Here is a 15,063-nt window from a genome sequence, read left to right on the forward strand (position 1 = left end):
CCCCACCAAAACTAAAACACCCCAAGAACTTCGAGTGTCTTTGGCCACTTGATGGGTGTTTTGAAGCAGCTGCTTGTGTGCTGTGCTCAGGCTGAGGACCAGGCCTTGCTGCCAGAAGGAGATGAGCAGATTGACCAGCGCCAGTGGACCCAGCAGCACCTGGAGGCAGCAGATGTCTGTGGCAGCACCTCCCTGGCCCTCACACCCCCCCAGGCAGATCAAGAAGTGGATGTTCTGGATGTCAACGTCAGAGGGCCAGGTCAGTACTCTGTGTCTCTGTGTCCTACCAGCCTCCTCTGTCGCCTGGGGTTGCTCATGTTATAAATTAAATGGAGTATGCAGGAACACCAGCAGGAATTTTATGGCGCTCAAGGAAAGCACAGTGTATGCTCCTGAAGAGAAAAGCTGGAAAGGTTAAACCATGGTCTGTAGCAAATGGAATATCATGGAGCCAGGATGAAAAGTTCAATTAGCAAGCACCTGTAGAATCTCATTTCTAGCAGTATGTGCCTAAGTGATATTGTCAGCAATTTTGAATGCTTAATTGTGCTGGAAATAACCAACAGTTTCTCCAGTTGGTTCACTGCAGATATCTATGCCAGACTTTTCTAAGAACCAACTTAGCAGATTTTATAACTGAGGTGTCTGTTACCAGTTGAGGAAGCAAGGATGGCCTTTTCCTGAATAAGATGACTTTTTGGCAGACAGTGTATCCTCATAAGCAGTGTGTGAAGTGTCTGTCCTGAACAGAGCAACGAGGCAGCAAGACTGTTCATGATTTTTTTTTTAAATTCTCTGATTTATATCTTCAGCTTATGATGATCAAGTAATTGAATTTATAGCAGAACTGTGGACTTTGAAGGTTTCTTTAACATGCAGGCAGGTTTGCTCTCTCTCAGTCTCAAATGACTAGGTGCCCTGGGAACCCTCTCCTGCTTTTTATGAGTCTAGTACTAAAGCTGTAAAAGCTGGTAAGGGGCTGGGTGGGTCGTCTGGTAATAACTGGTCTCTGAGAGGAGACAGTTGACCAAGAACTTTATTCTGGTTGGAAGAGCTGCAGACATGGCTCTTGCTCATATGCAGAGAGGTGATGCTGATAATATTGCTGCAATTCCTTTTTCTACTGCGTTTTGTGGGAATATTTCCATGCAATTTAAGGATGACTGGACCCATTCTCTCAGTTCCTTTCTATTGTCTTTTCAGATCATTGACCCATTAGCTCTCCTAAATGCAAAGGGAAGGAGAGATTTTTGTGTAATGAGTGTGAGAACATAAACCATTGGTTTCTGCCAAATTTAAGCTTTTCTTTATTTCCCCTATTGAAACTTCTAGTTGTGTGGCAGGGTAAAAGCTTTCCAAGTGCAGGCAGTAATGTTCTTAGGACTCCAGACTGCTTATTTTCATGTTCACCCAAAGCTTTGTCCAACAACAGCAATGAAATTATACTGACCTGTGAGTTGTTTTCCTGCCATCTAGATACAATTGTGAAGCTTGCAGCAAGCTGCTCTAAGTTATTTCTCTATGTGGCATCACATAGAGACAGCAAGCAGCTGTCAGGGGCAGAAATAATTTTAAAAGTCTGAGAGATATTGGAATAATGGGTTAGCAAGGAGGGGTGGGATTCCTCACAGTTAGTGTGGCTGTTTCTCTGCCCTGGCCACCCTCACTTTTTCAGGCAGATGGAAAAAATGGGCCCTTCTGAGAGGTAGTTCCTCTCTGTCCCAGGAAGTCTGAAAACTGGATGGTTCACAGCCCAGTAATTCTTTACTGCCCCTAATTAATTAGGAAGGGTGTTCAGGCTGGCTGATTTGAGTGCAGGTGTCTGGGCTGGAGCCACCTGAAGCTGGGAGAGTTAGATCCTGGCTGCAGGTGCAGGTTGAACAGCAGAGATCTCTTCTTCAGAGGGGTGAAACATCTCGGTGTACCAAGGGTTTGTTCCCTCTTTTAATCCACCACCTTCTGCAGTCTCTCAAATTTAGGGGGGGTCTAAGATCTCTAGTGTCCTCCAGAAGAATTGCCTAGAGATTTTTCCTGTGGGTTCCTTATATCCCTGTTTTCAGTACTTTGTGCCGACCTTCCGGAGTACCTGTCTGGTGAACTCCTGACTTTACTACCTCACTCTGCATTTTACATGTACTCAGGAACTGTTTTACTGAAAGACAGCAAACCAAAGAGGTTTTATAAAATGCTGCCACCACCTTTGTCTCCCCACGCTATTATTTTGCTGTGTCCCCCAGAGCAGTGAGGACATTCTTTTCACTGGAGTTATTGTGAGTTTGTAACCAGGGTAATGCAATTACAGGCATAACTGGTAACACCACCTATAATTAAAATTGATGAACTGTCTCTATTATATGCCCCTCTTTTTTTTCAGTTACTGAAACTTCAGTGGTTTAGACTGGAATTTTCCATGCTGGGCGTCTGCCTCCAGCTGGATGCTTTTGGGTTCTTTTCCAGCTCTTTGAGAGAACAAGCTGGAAGGAGGAAAAAAGACATTGTGTCCACAGCTTTTTTTTCCTCTAGTAGTCCATCAAGCACTTAATTTTGACTGTCTAGCTGGATGTGCTTTTGCTAGCCTCATAAAACCAGCCATGTGTGGCCAACTTGCAAGGCTCTGAAAAGAGCTGCACGTACCTGAGAAACTCTGTGGAGGGTGGCAGTTAATTATTCCAGGGATTTAATGCTGTGCTGTCCCTGTGGAGAATTTAGGCATGAAGATCCAGGATAACTGCAGTGATTGAGCAAGCCAGACCTATCCTGCGAGTGGTTTTTCCCAGAGCTGTGGTGCTGGAGGAAAGGAAAGCTCCTTTCTGTGCTCTGTCACTCTGCTCTTTGTGTTGTGGCAGTACGGAGGAGACCACAGCCTGACTGGAATACTGAGGAGTGTTCATTTGGGACAAGGGAGCAGAGCCAGCAGTGGGAGGGAGAAGCACAAAGGGAGCTATAGCTTTGGAGAGCAGCAGAGAGGGTCTGCAGACAGAGCTGGATCTTGGAACTGAACCTGTGCCTGTACATTAACTCTTTGTTGCTCTCCGTCCAAATCCTGGAAGAGGAGCGGGGTGGAAGGGAGGCTGTGGTTCCTCTGGTGGCGAGCCACTAGGAGGAGCATGCAGGCTGCAGAGCCTGCTCCTCCAGTGCCCCTGCTGGAACCCTAGATTTCTAGAAAGTTTTGGGACTGTCCTAAAGCAGAGAGCCAGGAAGACTCAGTGATCAGAAGCTGGGAATGGGAGCAGGGCATTAGAGCTGTGTGTGTTCCTTCCAGTAGGAGGTTTCGCCTTGTTTATGTGCACAGAACCCCAGTGGGGCTTTGTGCTCTGTGACAGAGAGCTGTGCAAGTAGAGAAGCTTGTTGTTTGTCCCCTGCTTGCCCACAGGACCATCAGGTACTTGCCAAAAAAATTGTCTTGTATTTCTGCTGGTGGGCTCCAGCAGAAATAGCGATTAGTAGAGTGAGGTTCCCTTCTGCCATCTCAGTCCCTCTTGCTTTCCGGGTGCCTCTGAAGGATGTGCAGGAAAGCAGTAAAATCAGCAAGGAAGCATCACTGTCTATAGCTGCAGTTTTGGGGTTTTAGGAAATGTCACGTAACGTTCAGAGCCTGCTGGAACTGAAGCACCCATCAATTTTATGCTTCGCTGAAAATATATGGAGATGTTTTAAATCTTAATTATCCTACATCAAGGAGGGTATAATAAGGGTGAAGAATCAGCAGCATGAGGTGGTCTTCCTGCACTGTCCTCTCTGATTGGCAGAGAGGGCGATTCATCAGAGGGAACTAAGTTAAATTAGAGGTTTGTAGGAGCCTTTCTCCTTCCACTGACAATGCAGGGATCCTGGATGGATGAGGGTGACTCTAGCCTTTGTGGACATCCCATCACTGGAAGCTTGAGAAGAGTAAGACCAGTATCTCCCAAAGTACTCAGACCGTGTGAGAGTATTCATCCTGGGACATTTGTCAGCGTTGAGTGCTCGACTGTCACAACTTCAGGATCCTTCTCGTGATAACCATGCTATAGATTTGAAGGCTTTTGTCTGCATTTCACTTTAGGTTAATATCTGAAGCAAACATCACCTATGACACCAATAATCAGTGGCTAGTTGTTAAATAATTTTTCCTTCAGCTGTTTCTTTTCCCCAGGGATGTGATTAGAACATCCGTGTGAACAGTCATACTGCGTGGTCTAGTTACTTTGATTTTTCTAGCCTTTGCTTCTCTCAGCTAGCCTTTACTTTCTGTGGAAGTTTTATACTTCAGCAGCAAAGTTTTTTTTGTTTTATGATGATCTTAGTCTTTAGAGGAACAGCCAAAGTTCTGTTGGGTTTGCAGTAGGTTACTCATGCTTGGAAGGAAGACAGCTTCCTAACTGTGGGGCTTTAAGAAGAGGTCTGAGTTAAAGCAACTGGAGGGATTGTCTGTAGCTTGTGGGGGGAAGGGTTGTAGGAAGGTTTCCATGCCTTTTCCAGGTTTTACTGTATCCCCATCTCCCCCTCTGCAGATGGCTGCACTCCTCTGATGTTGGCATCTCTGCGTGCCGGCGGCTCCGACATCAGCGAGGATGACGAGGATGGGGAAGACTCCTCAGCAAACATCATCACGGATCTGATCTACCAGGGGGCCAACCTGCAGGCACAGACAGACCGCACCGGGGAGATGGCTCTGCACCTGGCAGCCCGATACTCCAGAGCCGACGCTGCCAAGCGGCTCCTGGACGCCGGGGCGGATGCCAATGCTCGGGACAACATGGGACGGACCCCTCTGCACGCAGCCGTGGCTGCCGACGCCCAGGGGGTCTTCCAGGTATGGCCACTGGAGAGCTCTGGGTTTATACGAGCCTGTCCAAGCTGAGCTCTGTTCACTCACAGCCCTGCTCTCGTGCTTTCCACAGTGTGGTGGTGAGGCAGAGCTATTTTACATCCAGTTTCCTCGGGTATTCACAGCTTGAAGAACTCGGCATGCATGAATCATCTGGCATGTATTTATTTGGTCTGTTTGTCCCCGTCACCTGCTTTCTGAGTCCTTGCATTTCAGTGCTCAGGCTGCTTTGTCATTGAAAAATTTCTCTTGAGATTCTGCCAGATCCTCGGTTTTGGTCTGTAGTGGCATTGAAAATAATCCATCTTCCCCTGTTGTCCAGATCCTGATCCGTAACAGAGTGACAGACTTGGATGCTCGGATGAATGATGGGACGACCCCGTTAATTCTGGCTGCACGTCTGGCTGTGGAAGGGATGGTGGCCGAGCTCATTAATTGCCAGGCTGATGTGAACGCCGTGGATGACCACGGTAATGTGAACACCATGTGCCAGGCTGAGCAAATATTTGCCATTGTGTGAGCAGGGAGGGGTGGGTTCTGCTCTCCCAAAGTGGAAGCTCCTCATGAATTCTGTAGCTAAATCACACACCGGGCTCTCCTGCAAAGTCCTCTAGTGGTAATAAACTACAGGCTGCTGCACAGTGGTTTGCTTAAACAATTCTGGAGGAGAAGTAAAATAGCTCCTTGGTTTGTTACTGACATTGTTGTGTTTCCCTGCAGGTAAATCTGCTCTTCACTGGGCTGCTGCTGTTAACAATGTGGAAGCAACACTAGTACTGCTGAAAAATGGAGCCAACAGAGACATGCAGGATAACAAGGTACAGTGTGACAGTGCTCAGCAAGCCTGTGCTTCCTATCTCAAAGCATCTCCTCACTATTGCTAATGAACTAAATTCAGATTTTCTTAACTGGGTGCTCAGTGCAGGTCTTCCAAACCCAGACTGTGACTGGAGCTCTCCCCAAGTGCTGAGTGTCTTACAGGGTTTCTGATACGGGAGAGCAGTTCTCTTCCCTGTTTGGCCAAGTGCTGGGTATCAGTGCTGTACTGCTTTCCTTGCAGGGAAGGAATGCAAGACACAGTCAATGGTGTGTGAGAGCAGCAGGTGAAGTGCTGCTGCTGTCAAACAGCTGGATTCCAGTTAGCAGACAGAAAAATACCTGATGGCACAGCAGCAGTGGTGTCCTGTGACATTTCCAGGGATCTCAGTGCAGGGTGGAGATGGGGGACAAGCCCCTCTGTTTGACAGACTGTCAGCACTGTGCAGATGTTCTGTAGCTTCACTGTTAGTTTTTGCTGTGTCTTAGTCGTTGATTTATCTCCTCTGCCTAAAGCATCTTTTTTTGGATTATTATGTATGACTCAGTGGATTTTTAGAGCTACCAACAAGCTGTAGTTCCTTACTGAGCTGTTTTAGGCTTTTGTGCCTTTCCCTCATAGGAGGCAATAGGAGAAAGGCACCAGGTGCTTTCATGGTTCCTCCAAGGATCTAGGACAGAATAGTGCCCTTCCTGGTGGGAAAATTCAGCCTGCGCTCTGCTGCTGTGTATGAAATTATCTGTAATCTGCCTTTTTTAGTAGGCAGCTCTCAGGGTGGGTGGCTCTTGGAGACTGTTAATGTGACACTGCATTATACAGTGCTTGCCAGTCTGCCACACCATAAGGGATTATGAGTTGTAAGTCAGTCCGCCTACACCGAAGCTGCTAAAATATTTACTCTCTGTGTTTCCAGGAGGAGACTCCACTCTTCCTTGCTGCTCGGGAAGGCAGCTTTGAAGCAGCAAAAATCTTGCTGGATCATTTTGCCAACCGAGATATCACGGACCACATGGACCGGCTGCCCCGGGACGTGGCCCAGGACCGGATGCACCACGACATCGTGCAGCTCCTCAATGAGTACAATGTGGCCCACAGCCCTGCCGGGCACCCCGGGGCCATGCTGAACTCTGCCCTCTCCCCGGTCATCTGCGGCCCCAACAGGTCTTTCCTCAACCTGAAACACGCGTCACTAAGCAAGAAGTCACGAAAACCGAATGCCAAAGGCATGCCCACCAGCCTCACCAAAGATGCAAAGAGGAGAAGGAAGAAGTCCCTCAGTGAGGGCAAAGGGCAATTTTCAGAGAGCTCCGTGACCCTGTCACCGGTGGATTCCCTGGAGTCTCCCCATGCTTTTGTATCTGAACCAACCTCTTCTCCTGTGATGCCATCACCTGGGGTGCTGCACTCTTCGCCCAGCTCGCTGCTGACGGCTCCGTCGGTGCAGGCTGCGCACACCATGTCCTTCTCCAACCTCCACGAGATGCAGCCCCTGGGCCGTGGGTCCAGCACGGTGCTCCCATCCGTCAGCCAGCTGCTCTCGCAGCACAGAACCACCCCTCCCAACAGCGGGCTGGGCAGGCTGCGGCCAGGCAACGTCTCCAGCGAGTGGATGAACCGCATGGAGGTGAATGAGTCCCAGTACAACGAGATGTTTGGCATGGTGCCCCAGGTGATGCATTCCCACCCCAGCGTTTCTCAGCAGAGTGGCTTGGTTCAAGCAGATGCGAAGCACCTGGGGGTGTCCAGGGAGTCTTTGCCCCCCATCATGACCTTCCAGCTGGTTCCCAAGGGCAGCATAAGCCAGCAAGCACTGCCGCAGCAGGCCCAGTCAAACTGCGCTCAGAACATGGCTGGCCCTCTTAGCTCCATGTACCAGATCCCAGATCTAGCCCAGCTGCCCAGCGCCTCGTTCTCCATGGCTGCCATCCCTCAGCAGGACGGCCAGGTGGCTCAGACGGTCCTCCCGGCCTACCACCAGTTCCAGAGCTCGATGGGGAAGTACCCCACGCCTCCCTCCCAGCACAGCTGCTACTCCTCGGCCACAGAACGGACTCCTAGCCACAACCGGCACTTACAAGGGGAGCACCCGTACCTGACTCCGTCGCCCGAATCTCCGGACCAGTGGTCGAGCTCTTCCCCACACTCTGCCTCTGACTGGTCTGACGTGGCAGCCAGTCCCAGTAACAACCAGCGCGGGCCAGCAGCCGCCCACATGACGGAGCAGCAGCGGAACAACATGCAGGTGTACGCCTGAAGGCTGCCCACAGTGCAGCCCGACTAAAGCGGACTCCAGAACTCATGAAGGTCTTCCAGGATGGAAATGAAGAACCATTTTAGTATCCAAGAGTCTTAATGAGCCCGGGATGTTCTTTCGTTGGAGGGACTGTGGTCGCTGTAGACTTGTATGCTTTCATGCTAAATGGAGAACTGTAGAAGCTGGTGATGGAGAAGACCAGCTGGGTCACTTCTGACCAACTGGACATGACTGCTGTCTCTACTGGATTCTCCAGTCTGCTTTTAAACACGTTCCACCGTTGCTTTGGGGAGACAGCTCTTCAGCTTAATATATTTTGTCATTTCTCCAGAAATTTAGCCAAAACCAGCTTTGTATCCTTATTTTGTTACTCCTCCTGTTACCCACGTAACCTCTCTCTGAAGCACCTTCTACTAGTTCTCCTCGAGTTCAAGTTGCCTTGTCTTGACACAGCTCAGAGCTGCACCCACGTTCCTAGCCCTGCTCCTTCCCTTGTCCACTCTTGCTCAGCAAGCGAGCTGGACCTCCCAAAACACCTGCAGGTCAAGTGACTTCTCCTGTCACGCAGCTTCACCCTTTCCTCTTTGGGAGTCTTTGCCTTGTAGAGACCCACTAACACCTCTTAGTGTTCTCACTGCCTGCTCCCCAGGTATTATGAGATTATATATGCATATAGTCTTTTTAGGTTGGTTGTTTTGTTATTTTCCCTTCCCGAAAATGCTGGTCTGACCTGGTCTTCCAACCACGGTGACCCGTGGACCCATCTCTTCCCCGAGACACCCCTGACCATTTTGACACACTACCCTCCCCGTGCCCCTATCCTGCCAGGAGTGTCCGTGACTGCCTCCATGGGCTCCCATGCCAGAAGAGATGCACTGCAACTGATACAGGCCTTTTGGGATGAGCAGGAGTTTCAAAACCTGGTAACACGAGCTCCCAGCGTTCTTGCACAGTAGTCCCTTCCCCTCCATCCAAGGGTGGCTGTGTGTCCTGTCCTCCAGATACCATATGCTGCCTCTTTATGGTGTTATCAGTAAGTGTCAAAAGTGGTTACATGTTTGCGGTGTGTGTCCTTCTGCGTCAGGAACGACATCCAGCCCTTTGAAGAGTGTCCCTTTTGCTGCAGCACCAAGTCAGAGCTGCCTCGTCTTCCCCCCCAGCGCACGGAGGCCGCAGCACTGCCTGCCCAGCCGGCCTCCAGCAGCACGGGCGGCGTGCCAGGAGCTGGGCTGTGGCAGCAGACCAAACAGCTCAGAAACCATTGCCTCCTGCGGCTTGGTGCACAGGTTTGGGGCTGTCCCCTGCTCTCAGCTCCAGCCTGAGTGGGACCTCCCAGCCGAGGTGGCCGCGCGCTCTGTGGGACAGTGCGGCCGCTCGCGGTGCGGCTGCCCCGATAGTTTTGGAGCTGTGGAAGCCAGCTGTCATGACCTTAGGCAAACAGCCGCTCCTTCTGCTTTGTCCGCAAGAGCAGCGCTTCTGCCAAGGGCTCCAGACCTCCAGCAGCCCAAGTGAACACCTGTGGGGATGGTTTGCTCCTGCCTCTCCAGGGGAGTGCTGCAGACACGTCTTCCAAAGAGCTCGGGGTGCCGGCTGCTGCCAAAGGACTGAAGGCCGCTCCCCTGCGAGCAGGCCGTCCAACACCCTACCGTGTACAGTATTGTCTCTGCTGTTCCTGTCCATTCTAATCAAGAGTCAAAGTTGCTTTTCTTTTTTTTTTTTTTTTTTTTTTCCCAATTCCACTCAATGGTACATGAAGGCAGGGCCTCAGGAGGAGCTGGTTCCCGGGGCTGTCACTTTGGGCTGAAGTTTTTAGTTCTGTGTGAAGTTGGTGCTTTTCACGGCGCACACGGCGTTCCCCGGCACGCTCGCTGCAGCGCGGCCGCGGGAGCTCAGCTGTAGCTGACTCAGACCTCCGGGGGGTCTGGGCTCTGTCCAGGTACATGTTTCACTGCAGATAATGAAGTGTTGCTACATGGATGCTCAAGAAACAAAGGGCTTTTGCTCATTAGCTCCAAATAACCAAGTGCCTTTCTATATATGTGGCTACCTTTTACAAGATGAGTGTTTTCTGTGGAATGAAGCCAGTTCCGTGCCTGGCTTGTTAATACGATGGCCCTCTGCCTTTCTTTTCTTTTTTTTTTAACTACTTGTAAAGATAATATCTCCTTAAGGTGGTATTTTATCTCGTAAGTTGTAGAGTAACCATTCACAAGCGCATTTTCCTATATTAATAATGGAAAATATTTGCTTATTTTTACATTTTTTATAAAAGTCTTTTATGAAAATAGTTGCTGCCAAATGTATAAGCAATTTTTATCCCCAGAATAAAAAGTATGTGCCCAGTGTCTGTGTGCTGCTGTTTTCATTTTGTTTTCCTGGCTGCCTGTGACACAGCCACTGGCTTATAAATGAATCAGGGGTGCTCTGTCTCAGCACCACGTGAACCCCACCTCTTAGCTCCACCCAGGGAGCTGGAAGAAGCCTGGTGTGGGTGTAGCAGATGGATTTTGGATCTCTTTGTTAGCTGAGAAGGGGGCAGAAACCAGCAGGCAAGCAGCTGGGCATACTGGGAAGGATGGGGAGGGACTGGGGTGGGTCCTTTCCTGGGCACTTTGGGTGAGAGCTCTTGCTTGCCTGGGGGAGCCAGGGAAGGCTTTTAGGCAGGTGGTGAGTGAGTGTGGGCCAGGCAGTGCGCAGTGGGGCTGAGGAATCACTCTCAGGTCCTGCTTGCTTCCCTTGGCTGTTTCCTGTCCTTCCACTAGGGAAGAGGACCCTCATCCACCCTGGAGCTGGGGCTGCCTCCCTGGCTTTGTCTTAGCAGTTGATGCATGGAATCCTTAAGGTTGGAACAGCCCCCTAAAATCATCGAGTCCAACCTTTAACCTGGCACTGCTGTGTTCATCCCTTAACCACGTCCCCAAATGGCACATACAGATGTTTTTGTAACATTCCAGGGATGGTGATTCCACATCCTTCTGAGCAGCCTTGATCCAATGCCTAACTGCCCTTTCATTGACAAAATTTTCCCTCGTGTCCTATCTAAACCTCCCCTGGTGCAATTTGAATTTCATCTCATCCTGTTGCTTCTTACCTGGGAGAAGAGACCAACCCCCACCTGTCTACTGCCTCCCTTCAGGTTGTTGTAGAGAGTCACAGAGTCCCCCCTGAGCCTCCATTTCTCCAGACTAAGAAGATGTGTGATTCTCCAGCCTCTGAAACAGGGAACCACCACTCCTCTGGGCTGGTCTCAGGCTTGAAGAGTTTGACTTGGGCAATCAGAAAACAAGCTGTCAGCAGCTGCTGAGCTGTGTTTGGAGCACAGAGGTGCCACTGAAGCCTTGGGCTCCACCGGTGCTCACCTGGCTGTTCTCCAGCTCTTGCTGTGGACTCAGATGGAGCCAGTAGCTGAATTACGATGCTGAGCTGGGGGTAAAGTTGCTGGGGGTATTTTAAGGGTTTAATATTCAAACAGTGCAGCTCCTTTATCTCCTGGTAGAGCCAGCTGGGTGAGTCCAAACCTCCGGGAAGCATTCACCCATGTTCTCCCACAGCTTGCACATCTGTGCCAAAGTTTAGTAAGCTCTGTTGAGCCCCGGGCACAGCAGCATGGAGCTCACTGGTGCTCAGGCTGAGACTTGAAGCTGTGTCTCCTCGGGGCTGCTCCTCCCCAGCCTGGGATGGCCAGGGGCTTGTGGAAACTTGCTGTGTTGTATCCAAACTGAACCATCCAGGCAGGGAGCTGCTCCATTCCTTATCTAACAGAGGAGTACTGGAGGAGCCTCAGGTTCTTTGGGGGAGCTTTTTCATTCTTTTTTCACAAATCAAGGGTGGAGTCCTGTTTTCTGGGGAGTTGCTATGTTTGCAGGGTTTTGCCATTGATCAGCTGATGTCTGGCAGGTTGTTTCTTTCAGAACTGATAGGAGGCAGCAGCTGTGTTTGAACACGAGGAGGTTTCACCCCTTGGATCCCAGAGGATGCCTAGCAAGCAGCAGCAGCTCTGTCCCACCGTGTGGGTGAAGGAGAGAGGTCTGATCCTCCTCCCTGCCCAGGGCAGAAGCCAGACCTGCCTCTGCACGCCGGCAGCGAGCTGCTCCCTGTGGGTGTAGCAGCGTTCACCGGCTGCACGTTTCAGCAAATGCTGCTGCAGAGAGCCCATGGCAGATCCCATGGCTTGAGCCTAACAGCAAGCTCTCCATGTGGGGGGAAGCTGGGATCCTCTGCAGGTAGCTGGATCCTCTGCAGGTAGCTGGATCCTCTGCAGGTAGCTGCCTCCGGGGTCACACTAATGCTGGCGAGCACCAGGCCCTCAAGGGCCGCTCCCCTCCTTCCCACCAGCCTCCACCAAGAGTTTTGGGGAGGGAGAGCCAGGCATAGGCCAGAGCTGGTGGAAGCAGGATGATCTTTCAAAGCTGCTCTGGTCCATCAGGAGCCAGTGAAGTGACGCTGCAGAGCAGCGTGGTGGCAGCAGGAGCGTGGAGAACTCCAGCTGCCTCCCCAGGTGCAGAGGGGCGAGGAGCAAGGACCATGGCAGAGAAGGCTGTGCCAGACCTTGCCAAAGGGCTCCAGCTGCTGGGACTGGGAGCTCAGCCCTGTGGCAGCAACCTCCCCGGGCTGGGGCTGCAGGGAGCCGCCTGGGGCAGGGGCAGAGGGGGGCTGCTGCTGCGGGAGCTGCCCCTTCCTCCCGGAGGGACAGAGTGACGAAGGCTTGTGTCACGGCCGGGCCCCAGGGCCGGGCATCCTCCCCGCTATCTGGCGGCATCGCCAGCCCCCGGCTGCAGGCTGTTTGCACATCCCGGCGTCCCGCATCCTGCTCGCAGACATCACCGGCAGTTCAAACAAGGGCGGTGTGTGGTGACGCATGGCACAGCCGGGTCCATCCCTTGGCTGGGGACAGGGGCAGTGCCAGGCGGGTCGGACCCATGGCCCGGCCGCTGGTCGCAGGGATGTCCTGGCCGGGATCGGGGACTCACCCCCGGGGCTCACCCGCGCCAACCCCCGGGCAATCCAGGGCTGGCCCAGCGGGCATCCTTGCCAGGTGCCAGGCTGCTCTGGATTGGAAGATTATATCTGTATCACGGGAGCAATTAATGATGATTGCAGGGGGTTTATTGACCAACTAGGACAGGTTCTTCCTGTCTGTTTATGGAGACATGCAAACTGAAGATCAGGGCAATTTTCCAGCAAAGTGAGGGGGGTGGAGGGGGGTCAGCAGTAAGACTTTTATGGTGAGAATCACCTGAGGAGGGCAAACAGATGCTGGTGAGCACCAGGCTATAAAGGGCAGCTCCTCTCCTCTTCTGTCCCGGTGACCGCGACCAGCCACTATTTCTCACCATCTCCAGACAACAGGTGAGGAAGAGGACTCTAACAAAGCAGCTGGGGCCTCGGGATGCTCAGAGCTGGCCCACGGGCAAACAGGAGCTGGTCCCTCTCCTCGGCAGCCCCGGGGCTGAGCTCTGCCCTCGCTGGATGGGGCAGGCTGTGATGCTGCATTTTTCAGCCCTGCATTGACTTCTGTCGCTGCTTCTTTGATGGGAAGATGAGCTGAATTTGCAAATCGGCTCCAGTGCCCAGGGATTAGCCCAGATAAAAGGGAACTGCGCTGATGTGGCGGATTTGCCTCCCCAGCCTGGGCAGCGCTACGAGCTCGGGGTGTGAAAACGCCGCCGTGCACGCAGTGCCTGCAGCCCCACCTGTGCCATTGCCTCGCTGGGGTCCTCCGACCTGTGTCCCCAGAGAGCAGCTTGGCTCTCCCGAATGCCTCCTGCCGAGTCTGGGACTGGTGAGGCCAGGACAATCTGCTGCCAGTGTGGGCTGGAGACTCCAAGCCATGCCTGTGGCACGGGGTGCAGGCCTGGGGCAGTGACCTGTGCCGGGGGGCAGACAGGGAGCCACAGCCTGTCACCTCCTCCAGGCGGCTCAGAGGGGCCAGGCTCAGCCCACAGCCGGGCAGGCTTGCACTTTCTGGGCACAGATAGTAGGGACTTCCTCTGTCCCCAAGGGACCTTGTGTGACCCTCCCGAACCTTTATAGGAAGCAAGGAGGATGGCGGCATCAGCCAGACTCGCCCTCCTGCTGCTGGGCTGCGTGGGGCTCCTGCGGCCAGTCGGTGAGTGCCACGGCTCGGAGGGCAACTGCTTTTGTAGCTGGGCCAGGAGGGAGCCACGCTCTTCTCCAGGCAGTGATGCCGCCTGTCCTCATGCCTGCCCACCGCTCTCCCCAAACAGACGGCAGGTTCATAAACTACTGCCCCGATGGCTGGTCCTACTACAAGCTCAGCTGCTTCAACTATTTCCCCGTGCCCCGGACCTGGGACGAGGCTGAGGTAAGCCCACAGAGGTATACAGGGGAACAGAGACCCCTCGTCTCCCTGAGGCGCCCTGGCACTGACACCTCTCCCTGCAGAGTTGGTGCCAGGACGTCCAGAAAGGCGCCCACCTGGCCTGGGTGGAGGATGCCCGCGAGGCAGCCACCCTGCAGAGAACCATCTCCTACTACCAGCGTGTGCAGCCCGTCTGGATTGGACTCCGAAAGAGTAAAGAGGTGAGGTGTGGACAGCAGGGGTGATGGGGGGCTGGGGGACAGCAGGGCCATGCCTCTGAACCCCCCTCGCCCTGCACAGAGCCAGGCCTGGCAGTGGGCGAGTGGGACGGACTACAGTGCCACCAGCGAGATGCCTGGGAACGGTGCCCACGGGGGGAGCTGCGCCGTGCTGACCCATCAGAGCGGTGAGTGCCCGCTCCCCGCACCACCTCCCGCGCCCGGGCTCGGCCGGCACTGCCCTGCCTCCGTCCTCCTGCAGGTCCCGTCCCCTTGCAGGGTTGCGGTGGGCACAGCTGGTGCCCGTCCTCGCCGTGCCCCCGCCAGCCCCTTGCCTGTCTCTCCCGCAGGCTTCTCCGCGTGGTCCGATGCCGACTGCTCCGGGAAGCATCACTACATCTGCAAGTTCTACCCCTTGCACTGAGCACGGCCCTGGCCCGTGGGGGACCCCGCGCCGGCGGCGTTCCTCCCGTGCCACCTCCGCGTCTCTCCCCGCAACTCCTATAAATACATCTTATAAAAGAAGAAGCCTGCAAGTGCTGTGTGAGCTTGGTGCTGGTACAAAGCCTTGGGCTGGTCCGTGAGAGATACAGGCTCTGCCTCGTCTCCCCGAGCTTCCCGGCTTCCAAAGGCCCCTGTGCT

At 53.1% G+C, this 15,063-nt stretch overlaps 2 protein-coding genes across 2 annotated transcripts in view; both read left to right on the forward strand.

The window, feature by feature from the left end:
- Positions 1-10,224, forward strand: part of NOTCH2 (notch receptor 2) — an 83,261-nt gene extending 73,037 nt beyond the window's left edge. Inside the window, exons 29-33 of the mRNA XM_021545971.3 lie at positions 91-259; positions 4,494-4,795; positions 5,133-5,280; positions 5,531-5,628; positions 6,541-10,224. Coding sequence (XP_021401646.2) covers positions 91-259; positions 4,494-4,795; positions 5,133-5,280; positions 5,531-5,628; positions 6,541-7,881 — 2,058 coding nt within the window. The 3' untranslated portion in view covers positions 7,882-10,224. The remainder of the gene's footprint in view (positions 1-90; positions 260-4,493; positions 4,796-5,132; positions 5,281-5,530; positions 5,629-6,540) is intronic.
- A 3,702-nt stretch (positions 10,225-13,926) lies between these two features.
- REG4 (regenerating family member 4) lies at positions 13,927-14,952 on the forward strand. Its single transcript, XM_021545979.3, has 5 exons — positions 13,927-13,990; positions 14,109-14,206; positions 14,287-14,424; positions 14,504-14,609; positions 14,772-14,952. Exons 1-5 carry the CDS (start codon positions 13,927-13,929, stop codon positions 14,843-14,845), a joined length of 480 nt encoding a protein of 159 aa, XP_021401654.2. The 3' UTR covers positions 14,846-14,952.
- Positions 14,953-15,063: the final 111 nt, after the last annotated feature.

This window comes from Lonchura striata, chromosome 9 (assembly GCF_046129695.1).
Source record: "Lonchura striata isolate bLonStr1 chromosome 9, bLonStr1.mat, whole genome shotgun sequence".
NCBI classification, from domain to species: domain Eukaryota; kingdom Metazoa; phylum Chordata; class Aves; order Passeriformes; family Estrildidae; genus Lonchura; species Lonchura striata.

Coding starts and splice junctions, on each gene's coding strand:
- REG4 (XM_021545979.3), top strand. CDS start 13,927: ATGGCGGCATCAGCCAGACTCGCCCTCCTGCTGCTGGGCTGCGTGGGG. Junction 13,991..14,108: donor GGGGCTCCTGCGGCCAGTCG/GTGAGTGCCACG, acceptor CTCCCCAAACAG/ACGGCAGGTTCATAAACTAC. Junction 14,207..14,286: donor GGACCTGGGACGAGGCTGAG/GTAAGCCCACAG, acceptor CTCTCCCTGCAG/AGTTGGTGCCAGGACGTCCA.